Below are 19,214 nucleotides of genomic sequence, written 5' to 3'. Positions count from 1 at the left end.
CCCCCGGCACTTTGGAAAGTGGAGGGAGTGGTGCACTCCAGTGGGATAACATGGGTTTATCATCACATTCAGTTTCCACAGGGAATGTTTGCAGCCACTTTTGTCTGGCAAAAAAAATTTCCCTATAACCTAACCCGCCCCCCTCCCCCCTGACAAATTTACATTAATTCTTATGGGGAAATTGGATTCGCTTAACATCATTTCACTTAAAGTAGCATTTTTCAGGAACATAACTGCAACGTTGAGTGAGGAGTTACTCTATTTTTACACACAGGCTAAAAACTCTACAGAGTTCCTTAAAAAGAGAAATATTACTGAATTTAATTCTCAGCTTATTCCTTTCATTTTTTTGAAATAGTTACTATGTGTATTTGTAGACATATGTATGCACTTCAGTTTAGTTTCAGGTGTTTAGTTAATTGAAAAAAATATAGCCTGAACTGCTTAGGGCATGGCTACACTAGAAACTTCAAAGCGCTGCCGCGGGAGCGCTCCCACGGTAGCGCTTTGAAGTGCAAGTGTGGTCGCACACGAGCAGTGGGAGAGAGGTCTCCCAGCGCTCCTGGTAATCCACCTCCACGAGGGGATTAGCTCCGAGCGCTGGGAGCCTGTTTACACTAGCACTTTAAAGCGTTCAGACTTGCTGTGCTCAGAGGGGTGATTTTTCACACCCCTGAGCTAGCAAGTTAGAGTGCTATAAAATGTTTGTGTAGACAAGCCCTTAGTTTGGTATTGCCTTCATTTACCAAAGATAAATGGCCAAAGTTTAGGCCACAGTGTACATATAAAACATTCCACATAACTTGTCCAGGCTTCTAAATTGCAGACAAATTCTGGGGCTCTGGTCTATGGACAAGTAGTTAAACTTGAAGACTTATGCCCTTGTCACTGGGGAGGTGGTACCACCTCCTTTCAAAGCTATTCTGATGACTATAGCTGCGTGGTGCTGGGCTAAAGGAATACCATGGCTGACACAACATCATTTTTCCAAACTAATCTGTATATATGAGTGCTAATATATAATATATATAATTATAATGAGACCAGAGAAGTATTGTTTAGGCGGGAAGGGGATAAAAATTTGAGCTGAATATCAGGGAAAGGATTTTTGAGACTTCTAGACTGGAGAATAAATGCCTAGTGAAGTGGCGAAGAAAGGGTTAAATTAGACATGGTGTTGGGAATATCCTGCATTTTCAAATCCATCCTCTTCATCTGAACTACAAGCAATTTAAAATTCCCCTTGCCCGGAAATTCCCCAGCAGAGAATCATGCTAGTGCACATGCACTGCTTTCATAACTAAGTTGCTGTTTGTTCATTTCATTGTCTGCCCCAGCTCAGCCAACAGAGAAGTGTCTGATCCCACAGTGAAAGAGATGAGGTTTATGTCTGTCTCCCTCTGGTATGCTGCTCCAGTACTGCTATTGTGCAGGAGTTACAGTACGGGTGCAGTATTGGAGGAGGAGGAGACAGATGCAAACACAAAGTATAAAAGATCTCAGTTTTTTTTAAATCACATGAAGGAATTGTTTAAAATTAGGGCTAAGTAATTGTTACATTTTCAGCTATTCAACCGCAGCAACACTGTAAACTTAAAGATTTAGCAACGTCTCCCAGTTTTTGTAAGAACATGTGGGGAGGGACTTCCCTTTAAGACAAAATAAAACTAAGGCCTTGTCTACACTGCCACTTTCCAGCACTGCAACTTTCTTGTTCGGGTTGTGAAAAAACACCCACACCCTGAGTACTGCAAGTTTCAGTGCTGCAAAGTGGCAGTGTAGACAGTTTTCAGAGTAACAGCCGTGTTAGTCTGTATTTGCAAAAAGAAAAGCACGGCTGTTACTCTGAAACCTCTCTTTACAATGTGTATGATAATCAAGGTGAGCCACTTCCAGCACAAATCCAGGTTTTCTCACCCCTCCCCCCCTTTTCCAAAAACCACACACACACACTCACTCTCCTGCTGGTAATAGCTTATCCAAAGTGACCACTCTCCTTACAATGTGTATGAAAATCAAGGTGGGCCATTTCCAGCACAAATACAGTGGCTCCCAGCGCTGGGAGCTACTCCCCTCATGGAGGTGGGGTTTTTTTTATAGCACTCTGCTGCGACTACACAGCCATGCTAGGGTCATGCTAGTGAAGACGTGCCCTAAGTCACTGGGTTTTGGAAGGAACCCCACCACAATTCACTTAAAACTGACTTGATTTATTTGTTTAAAGTATTGCCTCTCTGTGCCTGAAGTTTCCCCATTAAACAGAGGTAAAAGAGTTGGCCACCTTTTATAAACCTTTTGGAAGTATGCAGATGGAAAGCTCCATATAAGAAAGGAGTATTAGTTTATAATTAGGGATTTTTTATGCAATAATAGGGTGGTGATTGGTTGCATTGACTCATCCATTAAGATGACTCTGATGTTTTTCCCCATAGACTGAATGGTTCATAGCTACTCTGGTTACAGAAATCCAATTCAGATTGGAGAGGAGTAAGTGTAATGCTTCAAACTCCTGTAGATACTGTAAAGTGCTGTAAATGATGAATTGTTAAGATTATACTGGATAAAATCCTACTCTCCTTAAGTACTACTTTAGTAGGATTTTCCTGAAGGATAAAATGATGATCACAAGGAAGAGATCTGTCTTTAACAGATTCTACTCTATAAAATAGATGGAATACTCATACTTGTGATGAAAGCACAAGGCCTACTCTATTTCTTTTCTTCCTTTCAGCTTGACTTCTTGAATTCCTGTGTGTCACAGTTACAGGATTAGCTGCATCCCTGTCTGTTTCCTCGTCTCTTCTGAGTGCACCCCTAAGATCTCATGCCTTCCCTTTTCTTGGGGTGGATCCTTTCATTATCTCAAATACGCACCAGTCTACAGTACTCGTTCTTACCCTGAAGGTCTGATTGGGTTTTTCCTTTCAGGATCTGTGACCAGTGAATTAATGACCCAAAACAGCCTTCTTAAAACAGAAGTATTGTTTGTTTAACCATAGGAACAAAGTATTTCAGAGGAAAGGATCTTAAAATAACAAAAGATCTACATGCGTATCTAGCTTACCTAGAGCCTAAACACCCTTCTGAGGGGATGCCAGGTGTCTAATTCCTGAAGGCCCCACGCAGCAGACTTTGGTTTCTCAGGCTATATGGCCTCACTAGAGAGCTTACAGCCACTATAAACTCTCTAGTGACAGGAGAGAGTCCAGTCAGTTTAATTACTCCAGCCCTCCCTCTCCTCGTGAGTGATGGTGGCTCTCCCGCAGACATAGCACTATTCATACCGGCGCTTAAATCAGCATAAATTATGTCACTCCAAGCAGGGTGTGGTTAATTCACACCACTGAGCGACATAATTTATGTCGACTTAAGCTGTAATGTAGCCATATGGTCAGAAACCTGTGTCCCCATGAATGTGATTCTTTAAGCCCTCTTGAGTCTTCTAATTTTTCTCCCTTCCCCCTTCACAGGTACTGATTTGTACCTGGAAAAACCTGTCTGACCAGTCCAACAGTGGGTCTCAATGGAGCATCAAGGTGAATGGCTCTTGCATTGTGCCTCAAGTGTGTACTGAGAAGCCTATGTATGGATCCACCCTTCCCCTTCCTTGGTGGTTTCCTGACAATTCCACAGCAGTATTAACTCAGGATATGCATACACTAAATATCACAATAACCAGGTCAATTCCAAATGTTAATAAATTATTACAGAAAACTCCAGATCCATCACAGTGTTGATCTTGTCTGTATCTTAAGTGGTTTGGTACTAGTCCCTTTTAGAAGCATTACTTATTATTCAGAATCTGCCTGTCAGCACGCCTGTACAAAATATAAAAGCACACAGGAGACGGTCTCAAACTTGAGAACTACACACCCTATCCTGCAAACTTGGCTTTGCCTAGCTTTTAAGGCAACTGACTGAGTGGCTAGATTAGACTTTGTGGCTTTGAGTTCGGCAAACTCAAACTGTCAGTGATGGAGAATTCCAGAAATGAGGGCCTACTGAGAACCCGCAATCCTAGTCCCACAAATCCAGTGGCTCTTAACTTGAGCATCCCAGGAGATCCCAGTTGCCAGGTTGAAGTGTGTGCATGTGCGGTTGCTGTTTTCTAGTAGCCTGAACCCGAAATCATAGAGTAGTTTGTACATTAAACTAGCACTTTGAATTAAACCTGTCAACCACTTACTGTAATATAATATTCCAAGTATTCTATCAGAGCCTTTATCAGCTTTATTGCTATATGAATTCAACATTTGAGAGCAGCATTTGAAAAACTAACTTTGCTAACAATATTCTCCCTTCTGCAGGTACATAGGATTCATTTCCTGTGTTCATGCTATCTTTCCAGCTATATTGGAGGAGGTACAGGAGATGAGAAAAGCATTTTAGACTAGTTTGTGTCTAGCCCTTCCAGATCGTACTGAAGAAACCTGATCCTTACCTCATGTTTTATAGATTCTGACTAAATTGAAAATCTTATTGCTGATATAAAAATCTTATCAGCACTGCACTATTGTTTGACTCGCATTTGCAGCTGAACATCTACTTTGTTTCTTGTACTATTTTTTTCATTGATGTACATCCAGAATATTCGTATCAAATAATTTGAAACCTAAACCATGAATCCTACTTTCCTAAAAATGTCAAATATGACTTACAGTGGCACAGAATGTGAAGCTGAGATTGCTTCATATAATAAAACTGTTTTATACAGCATTTTTATACAAACTATCTCAGAAGGCTTTATGGGGGTAAATAATATTAGAGAGAGAGAGAGCAGACTTTCTCTCTTTTAATAGGGAGAAAAGACGTTTTCTTCTGAGATTGAAATAACATGGCAAATCCGAGATGGAGCAGACTGCAAGAGCAGTTTAAAAAATTAAAGGCTGCTCCCCCCCCCCAGAGTCTGTAAGATTGTGAGATGAGATAGAAGGGAAGTAAGGGCAATAAAAAGGTAGTCCATGAGCTGAAACAACTCTGCTGAAGGTTTTACATTTCCGGACCCAGTGACCCCCTTTTTATGTCCAAGATAAGGGCTGGGTGCTGGAGGGAGAATGCCTGGAAAGCCAGCTTTTAGAATACTTGATTTAACATATCTTTGTTTTTTCAGATCGTCTCCTCGGTACTCAACTAGTTACTATGAGCTTGATACAGAGTGACAACAGCTATAGAGCCAGAGATCTGGAGACTGGCTGCTGTGCAGCCATGGCCAGTGCGTGCAGTGCTGGAGCTAAAGAAGACAGCATAGGTGTGTCTGTCAGCAGTGGGACTGGAAACCTTCCCAACTCCTTCACGGAGGAGACTCAAGGATATGACGTGGAGTTTGATCCCCCGCTGGAAAGTAAATATGAATGTCCAATCTGTTTGATGGCTCTACGGGAAGCAGTGCAGACGCCATGTGGACACCGGTTTTGCAAAGGCTGCATTGTCAAATCAATAAGGTAAAGGAGTGCTCATGGGAATTGATTTTAGGAAGAATGTTGACCTGAGTGTAGCAGCTTTCTGGCAACATAACTTAGTGCAACCTGTGAGGACAAATTATATATATCTTATTGTTGCTATATTTTCAATGTGTTATGTCTTAGCACATCTTTAAAGATGCTATATTACGGATGGTCTAGTTAGCAATGCCTATAGTTAATGTTGCCCCATTATAAGACCCTATTTTTAGTTGCTTATATCTTTGCCAGACTTCACCTGTTCAGGCTGAAATTTTCCATATTTGGTGTCTGCCTCAGAATGAAGTTTTTGGAAACTTCCAGTAAAAACAATTCAGCTGTTTCTCAGAACAAGGTTAGGGGGAAAATAAGATGTTTAGGCCATGAGCTCCAGAATTTGTTGAGAAGCTCTAGAGCCTCCTTGCCTTGGAGCAGGGACTTGAAGTTTGGCACAGAGGTCACCCTGGAGTCAGGGATGTGCTTTTTGCCATCCCTGTGAACATTTGCTCATCTTTGACCAAGTTATGAGCTTCTGAAAATCTGTTTGTACGAGCTCAATAGAAACTTCTTTGGCAAGTAAATTCTCTGATTTCATCTGCGTTATGCATGCTGTGAGGCTGAGTAGGACTTGCAGTTCCTTCCTATAGCCAGGGGCCACTGTGACACCAGGTACAGCAATTGAGCAGGGAGATTACTTTGCTTTCAGTGCCCGACCCCTCCCACCCAACACTGGTACCCAGGCAGTGAGGAGGAGGAGGAGAAGGATGCTGCCTGCCTGGAATGCAGAGGGATAAGGGGGGAGTGGTGAGAAAACAGGCTGGGACAAAGCCTGGGGGATTTAGGTGACGAGCTAGGGGGTGGGAAGGACTGGAACAGAAGCGGGCTGGGGCTGGGGGCAGGGAGTAGGGCAGAGGAGTCTCTCTATTAGAATACACTTGCCTCAGAACCTGTAATAGAACTCGGAATTCCTGAGTCTCAGTATTCCTCTGTCAGCTAGTAACTGTGGAACTCTCACTTCCGGGGTACAGTCCAGACCAATGAGAAGTTGTCACTGCTTTCCCTGCAACCTTGGGTGCCTCACAGTGCTTTGCTGGGCTGCTCAGAAACAGCCTACCAGCATGCAGGTCACACGCTGAGTGTCTGTACAGCCCTGACGCAGCAACTCTGACCCCAGCAGCCAGTCAGCAACACACCAGCCACACTCTGGTTTCCAGAAGCCTTGGTTACTACGTGCTGGGTGACCCCAACACACTCCCAGTCCAAAATTTTCCCTCAAAACCTGTGTTCTGCACTGTACAGCCCTCTCCTGAACAGTTCAGATATTGGAGGTCCGTTGCCCATGTGACGGGTCAATAGTCAACATATGGCTACTTTAACTGAAGTTACCAAACAGCTCAGTTGAAACACGACATTGGATTAGTTTAGATTGTGGCTAAATAAATTTGTTTTATTTTTAAAGAGAGATTTTAAGTGAGTACAAATATGAGGTATTAAAGTCAGAAATGATTACAAGAGAAATAAAGATAAAATGCTTTCTGATAGCTAAAACTTAACAAGCTAGACTTGGTTCAAGGTAAAATCCTTACCGTTATGTTCCCAACAACATTGCTGACCAAATTCTCGGGTCAGGATCTACCCCAAAGTCCAGGGGCTAGTTCCCTTGTCATCTTAGGTAAAAGAGAGAGATAGGGAGAGATGCCTTGGGGTGTTTTTGCCCCTCAGTTTTGTAGTCCAGCCACCCTTTTGAATTGGATTCTTCTGAGGATTACCCATCAAAGCAAAGTTTATTCAAACAGTAAAGAAGGCAACATTGAGGCTGATGGTGAAGGTGGCTGCATGCTCTTTCTTCTCCCCTATGTATGCTTGTCTCCTGCCATTTCCCCTTCTAGCTGGCTCAGGGACCCTGTTTACTACTTGAATGTGTATTTACCTGAATTTACATATCTTTGTTTAGGATAGACCTGCGTAACAACTTTTGCCTAGTCAGGGCTGTGAGAGTTTGAACATGTGCTAACACCATCACACAGGAGGAATTCATAACTTTACATATAATGTTGCTACATACATTTCACAATATTCTTGAGCAACAAGTAATTAGTTTTCAAACGATATCTCACAAGGTGTGTAGGGTGTGAACACAGTGTATAGGCTGTGAACATAGGGGTGCTTTTGGTCACAGGAACCCATTAGCAAAATGTGCCCATCCTACATAGAGGATGACAAACTACTACTGCTCTCTGCCACCAAGCAAAGTGAGTAGCTGAGATCCTTGCTGTGAATCAGCAGGGTTAGTATCTTTTGGATGACCCATGTAAAAATCAGTGGGCTTCCACCTGATAGAATTTGTGGGGTTTTTTAGTTTTTTAAAAAAAACTATGAAATAACATCCATAAAAACTACATTAAAATGCTAAGTCTGCAAAGTCAAGCACTCAGTTAGTAAATGCCAGAATTAAGATTGCCTGTGCCACCTTAATTTGTCACCCTCGTGTGCACGCATTATGATACAGTCTTTAATTACATGATCACATACTGTCTTTCCCGCAGGTTCCCTGCCCCATTCTGTGCATGGGATAGACAATGCTCATGGAATTAATCAGTTGTGTTGCAATATGAGGCTGTTGTCTGGCCTCACTCCTTGTAGAAGTTGGAAGGTGTGTAGTGAATGGGACGGGGGATTACAGGGAGAGAAAGGATGGTCTCATGGCTTAGGCAGTTGAAGGCTGCCCTTGAGACTTGGATTCTATCGCTATCTCTGCCAGAGTTCCTATGTGACAGTGGGCAAGTTACTTAAACCAAACTTTTCACAGGTGGCCACTGACTGTTCCTCATTTTCTGGATGCCTGACTTGAGACCCTGGGATCTGATTTGCAAGAATATTGAATGCTCGCAGCTGCAACTGAAGTCCGTTGTATTTGTATTTGAATGTGTAAAGTGCCAAGTACTCTGAAAAAATCAGATCCTAGTCACTTTTCAAACTTGGCACCCAAAATTAGTGGATACTTTTTGATTTGTTATGAAGATAGATGCATTAATGTTTGTGAAGCACTCGTACTATAGTGATGATAGCCATAGAAAAGCCATGAAGAATTTAATTCTGTATTCATAACAGGACTTGAATGGTGAGCAGTAAACAAGTATAAAATGAAATATTGAATAGCTGCTCATTAAATGAGCACAGACAGTCCTGTGCACTGAATAAGGCAGGGACTTATGGATGTGCGGGAGCGGGGACTATATGACCATGTAATTAAAGACTGTTTTATAATGCACAGTTGCATAGATAACCTTAATTCTAATACTTGCTTTTTTTTCATAGATCCCAAGGCCAGAAGGGACCGTTGTGATCATCTAGTCTGACTTCCTGCATAATTTAGACCATAGACTTTCCCCCAAAATAATTTCTAGAGCATAGCTTTTAGAAAAACATCCAGTCTTGATTGTAAAATTGCCAGTGATGGATGGAAAATCCTCCCTGACCTTTGGTAAATTGTCCCAAGGGTTAATTACCTTCACTGTCAATAATTTACGCCTTACTTCTTTTGCTTTTGGGTGCATGAGTTTGCAATCTTAATTTTCTTAATGTAGTTCTTGTGTGCAATTTATATATAGTATACAATTCACACTAGAACTGAGTTTGTTATCCAATACATACCTGGATAACTTACAAGTCTTCGATACCAGGCTTGTAAGTACTTTTACATGAATGTAGGCTAGTCCACTGGGAGTCAGGACTCCAGGATCTATTTCTGCCTGACTTCCTGTGTGCAGTAGCCCCAGCACATACCCTCTGCTTAAACTAATCTTAGGATTTTATGAATAAGTTTGCACAAGAAATCAAAACACTCAAAGGGGATGTAGTATCTGTTGATCTTGCAAGCAGATCACCTAGATACTAAGGTGTATATGGAGCTTTAGAAATGCCTTAGTCTCCCAACCACTTCAAGGAAAAACAACTTCACTGATTAAAAAGGCAGAATTTTTTAATTAAAATTTTCTGTCAGTGGAGTTTTGTCATGGATACACAAGAGCTCTGCTATGTCCCAGCTTTTAAACAGGACCTTGGAGGAACCACTGTGTGTCAGATCCTCGAGAGGTCCCACTCTTGAGGGTAGGCCACATGGACTCAGCACTGCTGTTTCACATTGTGAGCTCTGCTCAGTGAATCCAACAGAGAGACTTCTGCTCAGAATTTTACACTCTTCAGGGACCAGTGCACCTCAGCAAGTATTTGCAGTGACATCTGGCAGGCTTTCAAAACAGAGTCGGATTTATTAGTCAGCTGGAACTCAGCATGAGGAAGTCCTTAGGTTAGCATAGAGAAATAAAGGTTAAAACATAGGCCATTCTGATCAAGTCAGCTTTCCATCTGGCCAAGCTGCTGTGGAATCTGCTTCTGGCTCTGGGTGGCTCTGTCTCATGGTCATTCCCAGGTGAGAGCTGCTGAACCCGTCCCAAAAGCCAACTCTTATCCAGAGCTTGTTAGCCCACGTTGAGTTTACAAGCTCTGCCTGCCAGAGATTCCCATAAGTGTCAGTTGCTTAGTCCTTGAGGCTTCCATTGTGTTTCCATTCTCCATTGATATAGGTTCGTTTCAGCCAGTCCATTCATTCCACCCCAGACAGCTAGGTGACCCAACACCTCATGTGTTTAACCCTTTTGTATCCCCAGATAATGATGCAAAATACATACTGAAACTGAGGTGTGCATAGGAATCATAAAAATATTACAGAAACTCTCACCAAGTGAGAATGTTCTTCATATTCACTTTACTTTGGGATCCTTACATACCTAAAACTGTGTTGTTTTCCAATCCTTCTACTCTTGAGGTGCTTTTGTAGTCTGCCACTTAATGACTGTACCCCAAATTCTGTTTCTTAATAGGTGCTTGCCATCATATTGCTTAATGTGGAACTAGGGGAAATAAGATGTTCAAAAGAAAACACATTTACTGGCAGGTGGAGAAACTTCCATTCTAAACCACAGTGCATGGGAATTGGTTTCTCTTCCTTGTAGCGACAGTGCAGTTGCTCAGTATAAAGTGACACCTATTTGACCTGTAAGAGGGTACTAATAACAAAAGGCTTTTATTTCACAGAAAAGGAAATTCCTACTTCTGTCTCCTTTCATTTCAGCACTGACTGTTTCGGTAAATACCAAACAGAGGTGCCACATCTTTTTAGATCTGGGAAACTGCAGATCATCCCCATAATATTTTGAGTGTTATCAGTAATCCCTTTCTGGTGCATTGCTATTGAAGTTTGTCTCTGCAGTGTGGTTTGAGTGGGGAGTAGTGATAGTGAAAATAGGGGATTTGCAGTGCAAGTGTCAAACATTTGGAGGACAGGGCTGAATTCCATGCTTAATTGTGGCCCATCAGTCAAGGTATTAATTCAGGGTGCATTCTTTCCACAGTACACGGTTTACTGATATCAACAGGAGGCTCCCACAGAGATCAATGGAAGAACTGACTTTTATGTAGTAACTGTTTAGTTATTTGTTCAGTATGTGATTGTCACAGTCATTAGTGGGAAAATCTGTTCCCCTTTAAGCCATCTCTACTTCTGTCTTGTCCTTCCCCATCTCTGTTTTTCCCTTTTCCATGCATCTGAGTTAATGTTGATACTGAAGTGCCATCGTTGGGCTTTAGAATTAATACTCTAATCCAATTAGTAAAGGGCAGAGGAGTTCAGATCTCAGTGCATTGTTTCAAACTTTCTGCAGACTTGGGAAGATGTTACTGCTTTGGTTACATTTAGTTCACATTTAGAAAACTATCTCTGCATCCAGGGCTAGAAGCTTTTTAAAAATGAACTTTAGATTACATCATGTAGGCTACAAATACATCATGTGGGTTGGATCGCAGTAAATTACATTGCTTCTCAGAAAGTGTTGTCTTTTTTGTAAGTAAAGCCTTAGAAAACACTTTTAGGTACTATTAAGGGATGGATTATTTGACCTACAGTAGCAGAGAAAATGGCTTCTTTAGGTGACTGTTAGTGTGTGTTTCCACACTAGAGCTATTAGCTTTTATTTTTACTTCTAAAATTTGCTAACCAAAAACAATCTGTAAGCACCAATATAATACTTAAAAAATATAACGTGACTCCAGTTTTCTGTCTCTTATAATCTCATCAGGACAAAACTTACGTAGCACTTGAGGAGTTTTCTGACATTTGATATATGATACATCTGATGGACCAACAGAAATGAGTGGCTTGAGTTCTATAGTCAAATGCCCCTCACTGGAAAAACACTGTGCCTCCACTTTCCCTCCCGTTTCAGTTTGGGGGACCATAAGCAGAAGCACTTTGGCTGATTATACGTGCTGTGATACTACAGGAAAAGAGAGGCCATCTCTGAAACAGCCACTACAGCTGGTTGAAAAACTGCCAGCAAAAGCAGCAAATAACGACTAATAATTTGCAACAATCTGTAGAGCTGCACAGTAGGAAAAAAGATATCTGCAAATAATGCATTCAGCAGCTGAAAGGAAAAACTAATCAAATGGCTTGCAAATATTTGACTAGCAGTAGAAGCTAGGGGTCATGCCATATAGTTTTTATTTAAAGGGGAAAATAACAAAGGGGATTTTGGATTCAGCAAACCAAAGCTGCCAAGCCTATAGGTGTTCCAGTGCAACATCATTGCTCACGTTGTCCAAGAACCCATCCACAAAACATCTGGAACACAGGATTAAAGTGTTCTTGCACATCCTTAATATGGAACTGTACTTCAAGGGACATGCCTACCTTGGTCAGTGCATCCATCCATATTATCCAATCTGGAGCTATAGTAGCAATAGTCGTAAAATCTCTTTAGAAGCTAATCTAAAACTCCTCAAGGAATCTGAATGTGTAATACACACAATGCTTCTACTTTTTACCAGTGACGTTTAAAACACTGAAGAGTTTTAAAAATGTTTTTAACTCAGTAACTTCACTGAAAATCCTAACGTTTCAATTACTACTGTAGGTGAGGGGCCTGCCTGCCTGTGGTGTTAGGAGAACCATTGTCAAGGAAGTCTGTGACCCAACCAGAATGTTACTGGGGCTTAAAAGAAAAAAAATCTTAAACAGGCTACTCTCTTAAATAGCAGGCTGAGGATGAAGTAAATCTTACCTTTTCTCTTTTTCAGGTTTCTCCAATTAACTTTTGCCATTGAGTATCTTACTGAGCTTTCCCTAGTAGCAATGGCTATTTAGGCTAGTTCACTTTCTGTCTTCCTCCTGTAAGCTTCCTGCCTCTTTCCCAATCTAAATATTCATTGATAGGCATGTGTAAGATACAATCAGAATAAAGCAATTATGTACAGAGTCACCATTACACTTCTCAGTTAAGCTGCTAAGACATGCAAAGGTTTGTTGAGCAATTTTTAGAGGCTAGATGGTGCTGTGGCTTTGGATTTAGATCGCTAGTGAATATAATATTCTCAATGTACTTGCTAGTAGATTCTTGTCCATATCACAAGAACCACTCGTTGTGGCACAACTTACCACGATTCTCAGTCATTGTTCAGGAAAGCATAGGCGCTGAATCTGTGGGTACTCTGGGGCTAGAGCACCCATGGAAAAAAACAATAATGGGTACTCGGCACCCACTGGCAGCCCCACTGATCAGCTCCTCCCCGCCCCACAGCACCTCCTGCCCATTGGTGGGCCCCAGCTCCTCCCGCTCCCCACCCCCCAGCACCTCCTGCCCACTGGTGGGCCCCAGCGCCTCCCACCCACCAGTGATCATCTGTTGAACAGTGTGCAGGAGGTATTGGGTGAGGAGGAGCAGGCAGAGGCCGGGGAGGGGGCGGGAAGAGGCAGGGTGGAGGCTTGGGGGAAGAGGTGGAGTGGGGGCAGAGCCAGGGGTTGAGCACCCCCAGGGAACTCAAAGTCAGTGTCTCTGCAGGAAAGCCCCCAATCTGGAATAACAAGCAGTGCAAATTGGTACTGGGGTGCATATATTGAAGTGTGTATAGCGTCTTTCCACACTAAGCCTGGCTCTAACCAGTCTTGATGTCACATTCACAAACACTTAACTGCATCACATTCACAAATACATTAAAATATTTGTTGTAAACAATGACTATAAAGTAATATATAAATGCCAATTAATTAGCTAATCCTTATCCCATCACTGTAAAGGGGTGGGTGGGTGTTATCCCCATTTTAGAGCTGAGGCAATTCCCATTCCCCTAGCCATGAAAAATTGCTGATTTTTATTTAATGTGGTCCAGCTGCTAACTATAAACTTAATTATAAGCAGGAAGTTTGTAATGCATTACACTACATTATACCACATTATACCTGTAACAACCAGCTTCCGGTTGTAGGTTGTAAGTAGAATGAATGTTTATGTATTGTGACACTGAGAGCAATGTTTGGACTGGGGAGCTATGAGAGCTGAAACTGCAGACCACTGCTTTGTTTTTTCTGTTTAGGAGTGAGATTCTTGTGGCAAACCATCTCCTGAAAGCAAAACCATAAAAAGGAAGGTCATGGACTCTTTATAAAGTCTAAACTTACCTCCCTTTTCTGTAGAAGTAATGCTAACAAAGTAGGTGCTGGCCAAAGATTTCCTTGTCAAATGAACACCACTATTTATCTACCTCTTCCCCCCCCCCCCCCCCCCAAATCCAATGATCTTTGAACCGCAAAGGCCCTTTGACTCACAACCCACTCAGAGTATTGTTAATCCACGTTTTTTCACACTCGCAGTATTGGCCATTAGCACCACAATTCAGAATTCTTCTGTTTAACTATATTACTTAACCTTGCACATTCCCATATGAATGTGTTGGTTCGCACCTGAAGGCAACAGGTATCAGGTAATCTCTGCTGTTCCAGACAAAAATTGGGGAATGGGGGTCAGTATGGGTGGATAGCTATTTGAATGGCATTAGATAGTGGCTTTTTTTTTAAAACGTCCTGTGCATATATGAGTGTAAAACAAGGAAAATGATACATTAAACTTTTAAGGGGCATCACTTGAAATCTAGTCAATTTAAATTTCTTTTCTTAAAATTGCTTCAGATACACCTGCCCCAAATCCCTCCTCGTTTTTATGTCTTGAGCATTACTTTTTTCAAGACTTCTTACTGGTGGCTTTTCTTATTCCTGTTGCTGTGTGAAAGACCCAAAATAAAGGAGTCTAACTGATTATACAGAGGTAACAGGGAAACTGACTAACCAAAAGTGTCAAATATAAAGTAAACTGGAAAAAATAGAAATACTTGCTTCTCAATTTCTAATTATGGTGATCGTGGCTGTTACTTGTAACAATGGTATGTTTTCACATAAAAAAAAACAGCGAGAGGAGAAGGGACAAAAGTTGCAGAACTCTTTAAATGTCTGATTCCAAATCTCTCTTGTGTGTGGAACAAACACCCATTAACTTCAATAGGAATTGTTAATGAAATGGCTACAGAAATGGGAACCTAAATTATTAGCCTTTCTGTATCCTCCTTGCAGATTTATTCCCAGAATGCTTACCAGTGCAATCATCCAGCTGGATCTGAGCAAACTTAACACTATTCTAACCCAAAGGAATGCTGCTAGAAATGGAATTATTTTGAAACCTACATACATGTAGTATTCTAGTAATATTAGTTATCAGGATATTTTATGGTATAATTTGTGCTAGTTGCTGTGTAACTGCCATTATTTTCAGTGACTGCCTTAACGCTTTATTATGAGAATATTATGAAATTTTCATTAGTGTAAGAGAAGACTTTAAAATAAGGGTAGGGAAAGAAGTCTGAGATTTGCTAGATATTTTTTTCTCTTGGGTGTACATATCACCTCATCCTCTTCTTTTTATGGTAGAGATGCAGGTCACAAATGTCCAGTAGACAATGAAATTCTACTCGAAAACCAACTCTTCCCTGACAACTTTGCCAAACGGGAAATCCTCTCACTGAAGGTGAGATGTCCCAACAAGGGCTGTCTTCTAAAGATGGAGCTGAGACATCTAGAGGTAAGGATCATTGAAAAATGAAAAATAGTTTCCCATTTTGAAATGTTAAAAAAATCTCCAAAATGACTCTCTGTAGATGGTCTTCATCTTATTGGTGGTTGTGGTTTCAAATCCACTGTTCGTTTGATCAAGGCTGGTTCTGTTTCTCTAATTGAAAGAAATAAGTGGCTGATCTTAGTTACCTTAGCCCAAGCCATATGTCACAGCTTGCATACAGCAAACGATAGTGCCTATAATGTTAATAGTGGTATTAGTTTAATCTTTTTAGTCTCCCTTTGTCCTGTCTTTGTCACATGTAATTTTGACCAACCATATGCTATAAATGAGAGCTTTCTATGTCCAGTGTCCAAAATGCCAGTTTATACTTGCTCAAAGCAATCTGAATAAAATATAAACAATTTTTAAGTAGTCCTAGAAGTTGTCCAATTAGTGAGTGTGTTAAGTTGTAAAAGGTAGCCATATGATGACTCTGCACAAACATTAATACTGAAGAGCTTTGAATTTATAGTCCTGTTCAAACCCTGGTTCTGCTATGGAGCTCTTCCGTATGGACTGCAATTAAAGTCATTGAGGTTCTGGGTTTAAGGGCTTATGCAGGCAAATCCTTTTGCAGGATTGGGGCGTGAAAGAAAATTGAAGTTGCCAGTTGTATTCCTCTTGGAGCCATTTTGCTCCATCTTGGAGATGTATGAGTAGCTGGGACCTGGAGCACTTTTTGGGGCTTCTAATACCACATCCTCTTGTTGCTGTTATGCAGGAGCATCAGTTGAATTGTGACTTCTGCTCTGTGGAATGCCCACAATGCCAGGGCTCCTTCCAGAAGAACCAGCTGCAAAACCACATGACACTGGAATGCCCACGGCGGCAGGTCTGCTGTCCAAACTGTGCCACATCTATGGCTTATGAAGATAAAGAGGCACGTGCTGAAAAATATTAGAGTGGATGAAAAATACTGTAACATTTGTCCTCAATTGTTAATGCAATATCAATGGAGGGTGTTCATCAGGATAGTAAATTGATCCAGAAACAGCTTCTGTGCTGCTGTGTTGGACATTAGGAGGTTGTGACCTCCAGATTGTCCTCTCTTGGGCAGGTGAAGACTAGCTCCCCCTTTTTTTTGGGTCAAGATGGGGTCATGCTTGGTTAAACCTTTTTTGGAGACCCTGTGGTGCATAGGGAGGTGAAAGAGTTGGCATAAGAGGGACCTTTAATTTTGACCTTACAAAGAGAGATGGCAGCATTAGCATCCCACAATGACCTTAAAAAGAAAAGGGGGAGGGGCTAGAATAACAGGATAGGACAAAAGTACTGCTGTATGGCGGGCTTTCTTGCTCTGCTCACAAACCCGTTACCTGCTGGAAACATGGATGGGTGCAGAGAGGGAGAGCTGTGCTCCAATGCCTAAATCTCTCCTTCGAACAAGAAAGTTGGAGCAAAACTTCTGGATTCTGTTCTTCGCTCTGATTCTGACTCCTGGGTGACCTTGAGTATCTGGCTTCTGTGTTTTGAGCTTTCATTTCCTTATCTCTATAGATAGACATAATCTATCGTATATTAGGCTTATCTGAAAAGCACTTCAAAATGTGCCATTAAAAATTCCCACATTAATGCACATCATGTTTGTGACCCTTTTGACCCTTTTTGTCAAATGTTAAGACTTCTTAATATTAATGAATATATTAATTGCACAAGAAAATTCTTTAAAATGTGTACATCCTTAATACAATTAATTAAACCTAAACTTCACAAATGTCTTGGGCAACTTCAGAATCAGAATTTTGTCGTATCAGAAATAGGACTTATCACTGAATTTCTCATGAGACAAGAATAAAATTCAGAAAGTGAAAAGACTCATTCAGGAATCAGAATGGGGGTACTTTCCCGTTTAAATCCAACAAGATACAAAGCTTGAGACTTAAAAAATAAATTATCAAGAATTTTCCATAGACATCTAGAACACGGACTAATCAGTACTCCCTTCTCTTTTAATAATCATTTAATTGTTACTAATAGTTCTCATTTTCTTTCTCACCTTTTCAAAAAATGAAGCTTCATGACCAGAACTGTCCACTTGCAAATGTGTTTTGTGAATATTGCAATACAGTGCTCATCAGAGAACAGGTAAGAGCCTACCTTTTTGCCATATGGCTGCCTGTCAGGTTGGAGTGCATCCTAAATAATATTTAACCTATCTAGCTGCAAACATTTTAAGATTTTATGGTAACCCATGTAAGTGTCTGAGCGCTCACATGTCAAACTTCCTCTAAATCTGGGGTTCTCAACCTTTTCCCTTCTGAGATCCCCCCAGCATTCTATAAAAACTCCATGTCCACCGGTGCCACAATAAATGCTTTTCTCCATATAAAAGCCATGGCTGTCGTTAAGGGGTAAAAAGCAGAGCAGTTGCCTGGGGCCTTCTTGGCCCATGCCACTTCCTACAACCCCCATTGGCCTGGAACGGCGAACCACAGCCAATGGGAGCTGCAATCGGCCAAACCTGTAGACGCCGCTGGTAAACAAACAGTCCTGGCCCATCAGCGGATTTCCCTGATGGGCTGCATGCCAAAGGTTGCTGATCCCTGCTCTAGGTCAACATAGCTAATCCCTTTCCTGGAGTCTCAAATTTATGGCGAATAATAGTTATCAAAGAATATTACACTGGGGTGACTTGCAGTGATGTTGCTGCGTTACCTTGCAATAATTTACTAAATGGCCTTTAACACTTAGTGCCTATTCAGGTGCAAATTAGTGGTGTGTGGTTGCTCATTATTCTATTAAAATGTTTAAATCTGTCGTATTTAAGTATACCCATGTGTTTTGACTGGATCCTGAGAGTTGGAACATTGCTGTGCGCTTAACACACACAGTCGCTAATTCTTTCATCATGTTCTGTGATCGAATGGCATAATTTCATTTCTGAAAAAGAAGACTTGATCTGAAGAGGAGAATGTAAACTATTCATCTTAAAGAAAAATTAATCTTAACTCTCATTTTGGTTTTAGATGCCTAATCATTATGATAATGACTGTCCTACCGCCCCAGTACCATGTACATACAGTGCCTTTGGATGTCCTGAAAAGGTAAATCTTTCTTTTATGCACATCAATACAAAGAACTCTCCTCAGTACCTCTCATCTAATCTATGTCACAAATTTCCCAGGCTTGATTTTTACAGTTTGACTTTCAAAAGCTGCCAGCATTGACCTGACTCAGCTTCTGTTGAAGGTAACGTGAGTTTGATTAGACAAGTGCCCGGGTGCTTTAGCAAAGTCCACCCTAAATCTAATAGTTTTCTGGGGTGGTTTTATTTTGCTGTTCTTACCTGTGTTGATTTTAAGCTTAAATACCAATGTCTTCTGTAACATTGCCTTATGAAAGTTTTTTAAATGCCAGGTATGTAACTCTTGTAGTTTAGGGAAAACAAGTGGCAAATACTTCAAATCCACATGATCCTCAAACTCATGATGTTTGGTGAAACAGTGCTAATTGTGGGGGAAGTTCCAAGTTTTCTAATTACAGTACTTCCTTTTAATGATAAGTTTCTCTCATCTTTAACCGATTGCTCTCCTTGCCTTTCCTGAATACACTGTCATATTCGGGGCTCTGGTGCCGCTACTGCTGTGCAATGTAGGGTATACATTGGTAGAATCTCCTTCCTTAGAGGTTTTTAAGGTCAGGCTTGACAAAGCCCTGGCTGGGATGATTTAACTGGGAATTGGTCCTGCTTCGAGCAGGGGGTTGGACTAGATGACCTTCTGGGGTCCCTTCCAACCCTGATATTCTATGATTCTATGATTCTATACATTGCTGA

At 41.2% G+C, this 19,214-nt stretch overlaps 1 protein-coding gene across 4 annotated transcripts in view; it reads left to right on the top strand.

Annotated features, from left to right (window-relative positions):
• The window catches only part of TRAF6 (TNF receptor associated factor 6), a 30,738-nt gene that overhangs the window by 7,770 nt on the left and 3,754 nt on the right, over window positions 1-19,214 (top strand). For 2 of the 4 annotated variants that reach the window (XM_048852948.2, XM_048852944.2), the window contains exons 2-6: window positions 5,111-5,441; window positions 15,253-15,403; window positions 16,161-16,319; window positions 17,453-17,524; window positions 18,406-18,483. In XM_048852948.2, the coding sequence (XP_048708905.1) occupies window positions 5,140-5,441; window positions 15,253-15,403; window positions 16,161-16,319; window positions 17,453-17,524; window positions 18,406-18,483 (762 nt within the window). In that variant the 5' untranslated portion in view covers window positions 5,111-5,139. Of the gene's footprint in view, window positions 1-3,470; window positions 3,537-5,110; window positions 5,442-8,756; window positions 9,871-15,252; window positions 15,404-16,160; window positions 16,320-17,452; window positions 17,525-18,405; window positions 18,484-19,214 lie in introns of those variants that run through there. The other 2 variants (XM_048852947.2, XM_048852949.2) reach the window with 2 other exon arrangements.

Source organism: Caretta caretta, chromosome 6, assembly GCF_965140235.1.
Source record: "Caretta caretta isolate rCarCar2 chromosome 6, rCarCar1.hap1, whole genome shotgun sequence".
NCBI classification, from domain to species: Eukaryota; Metazoa; Chordata; order Testudines; family Cheloniidae; genus Caretta; species Caretta caretta.
The sequence above is the reverse complement of the archived record's forward strand: the minus strand, read 5'-3'. Positions and strand labels throughout refer to the sequence as shown.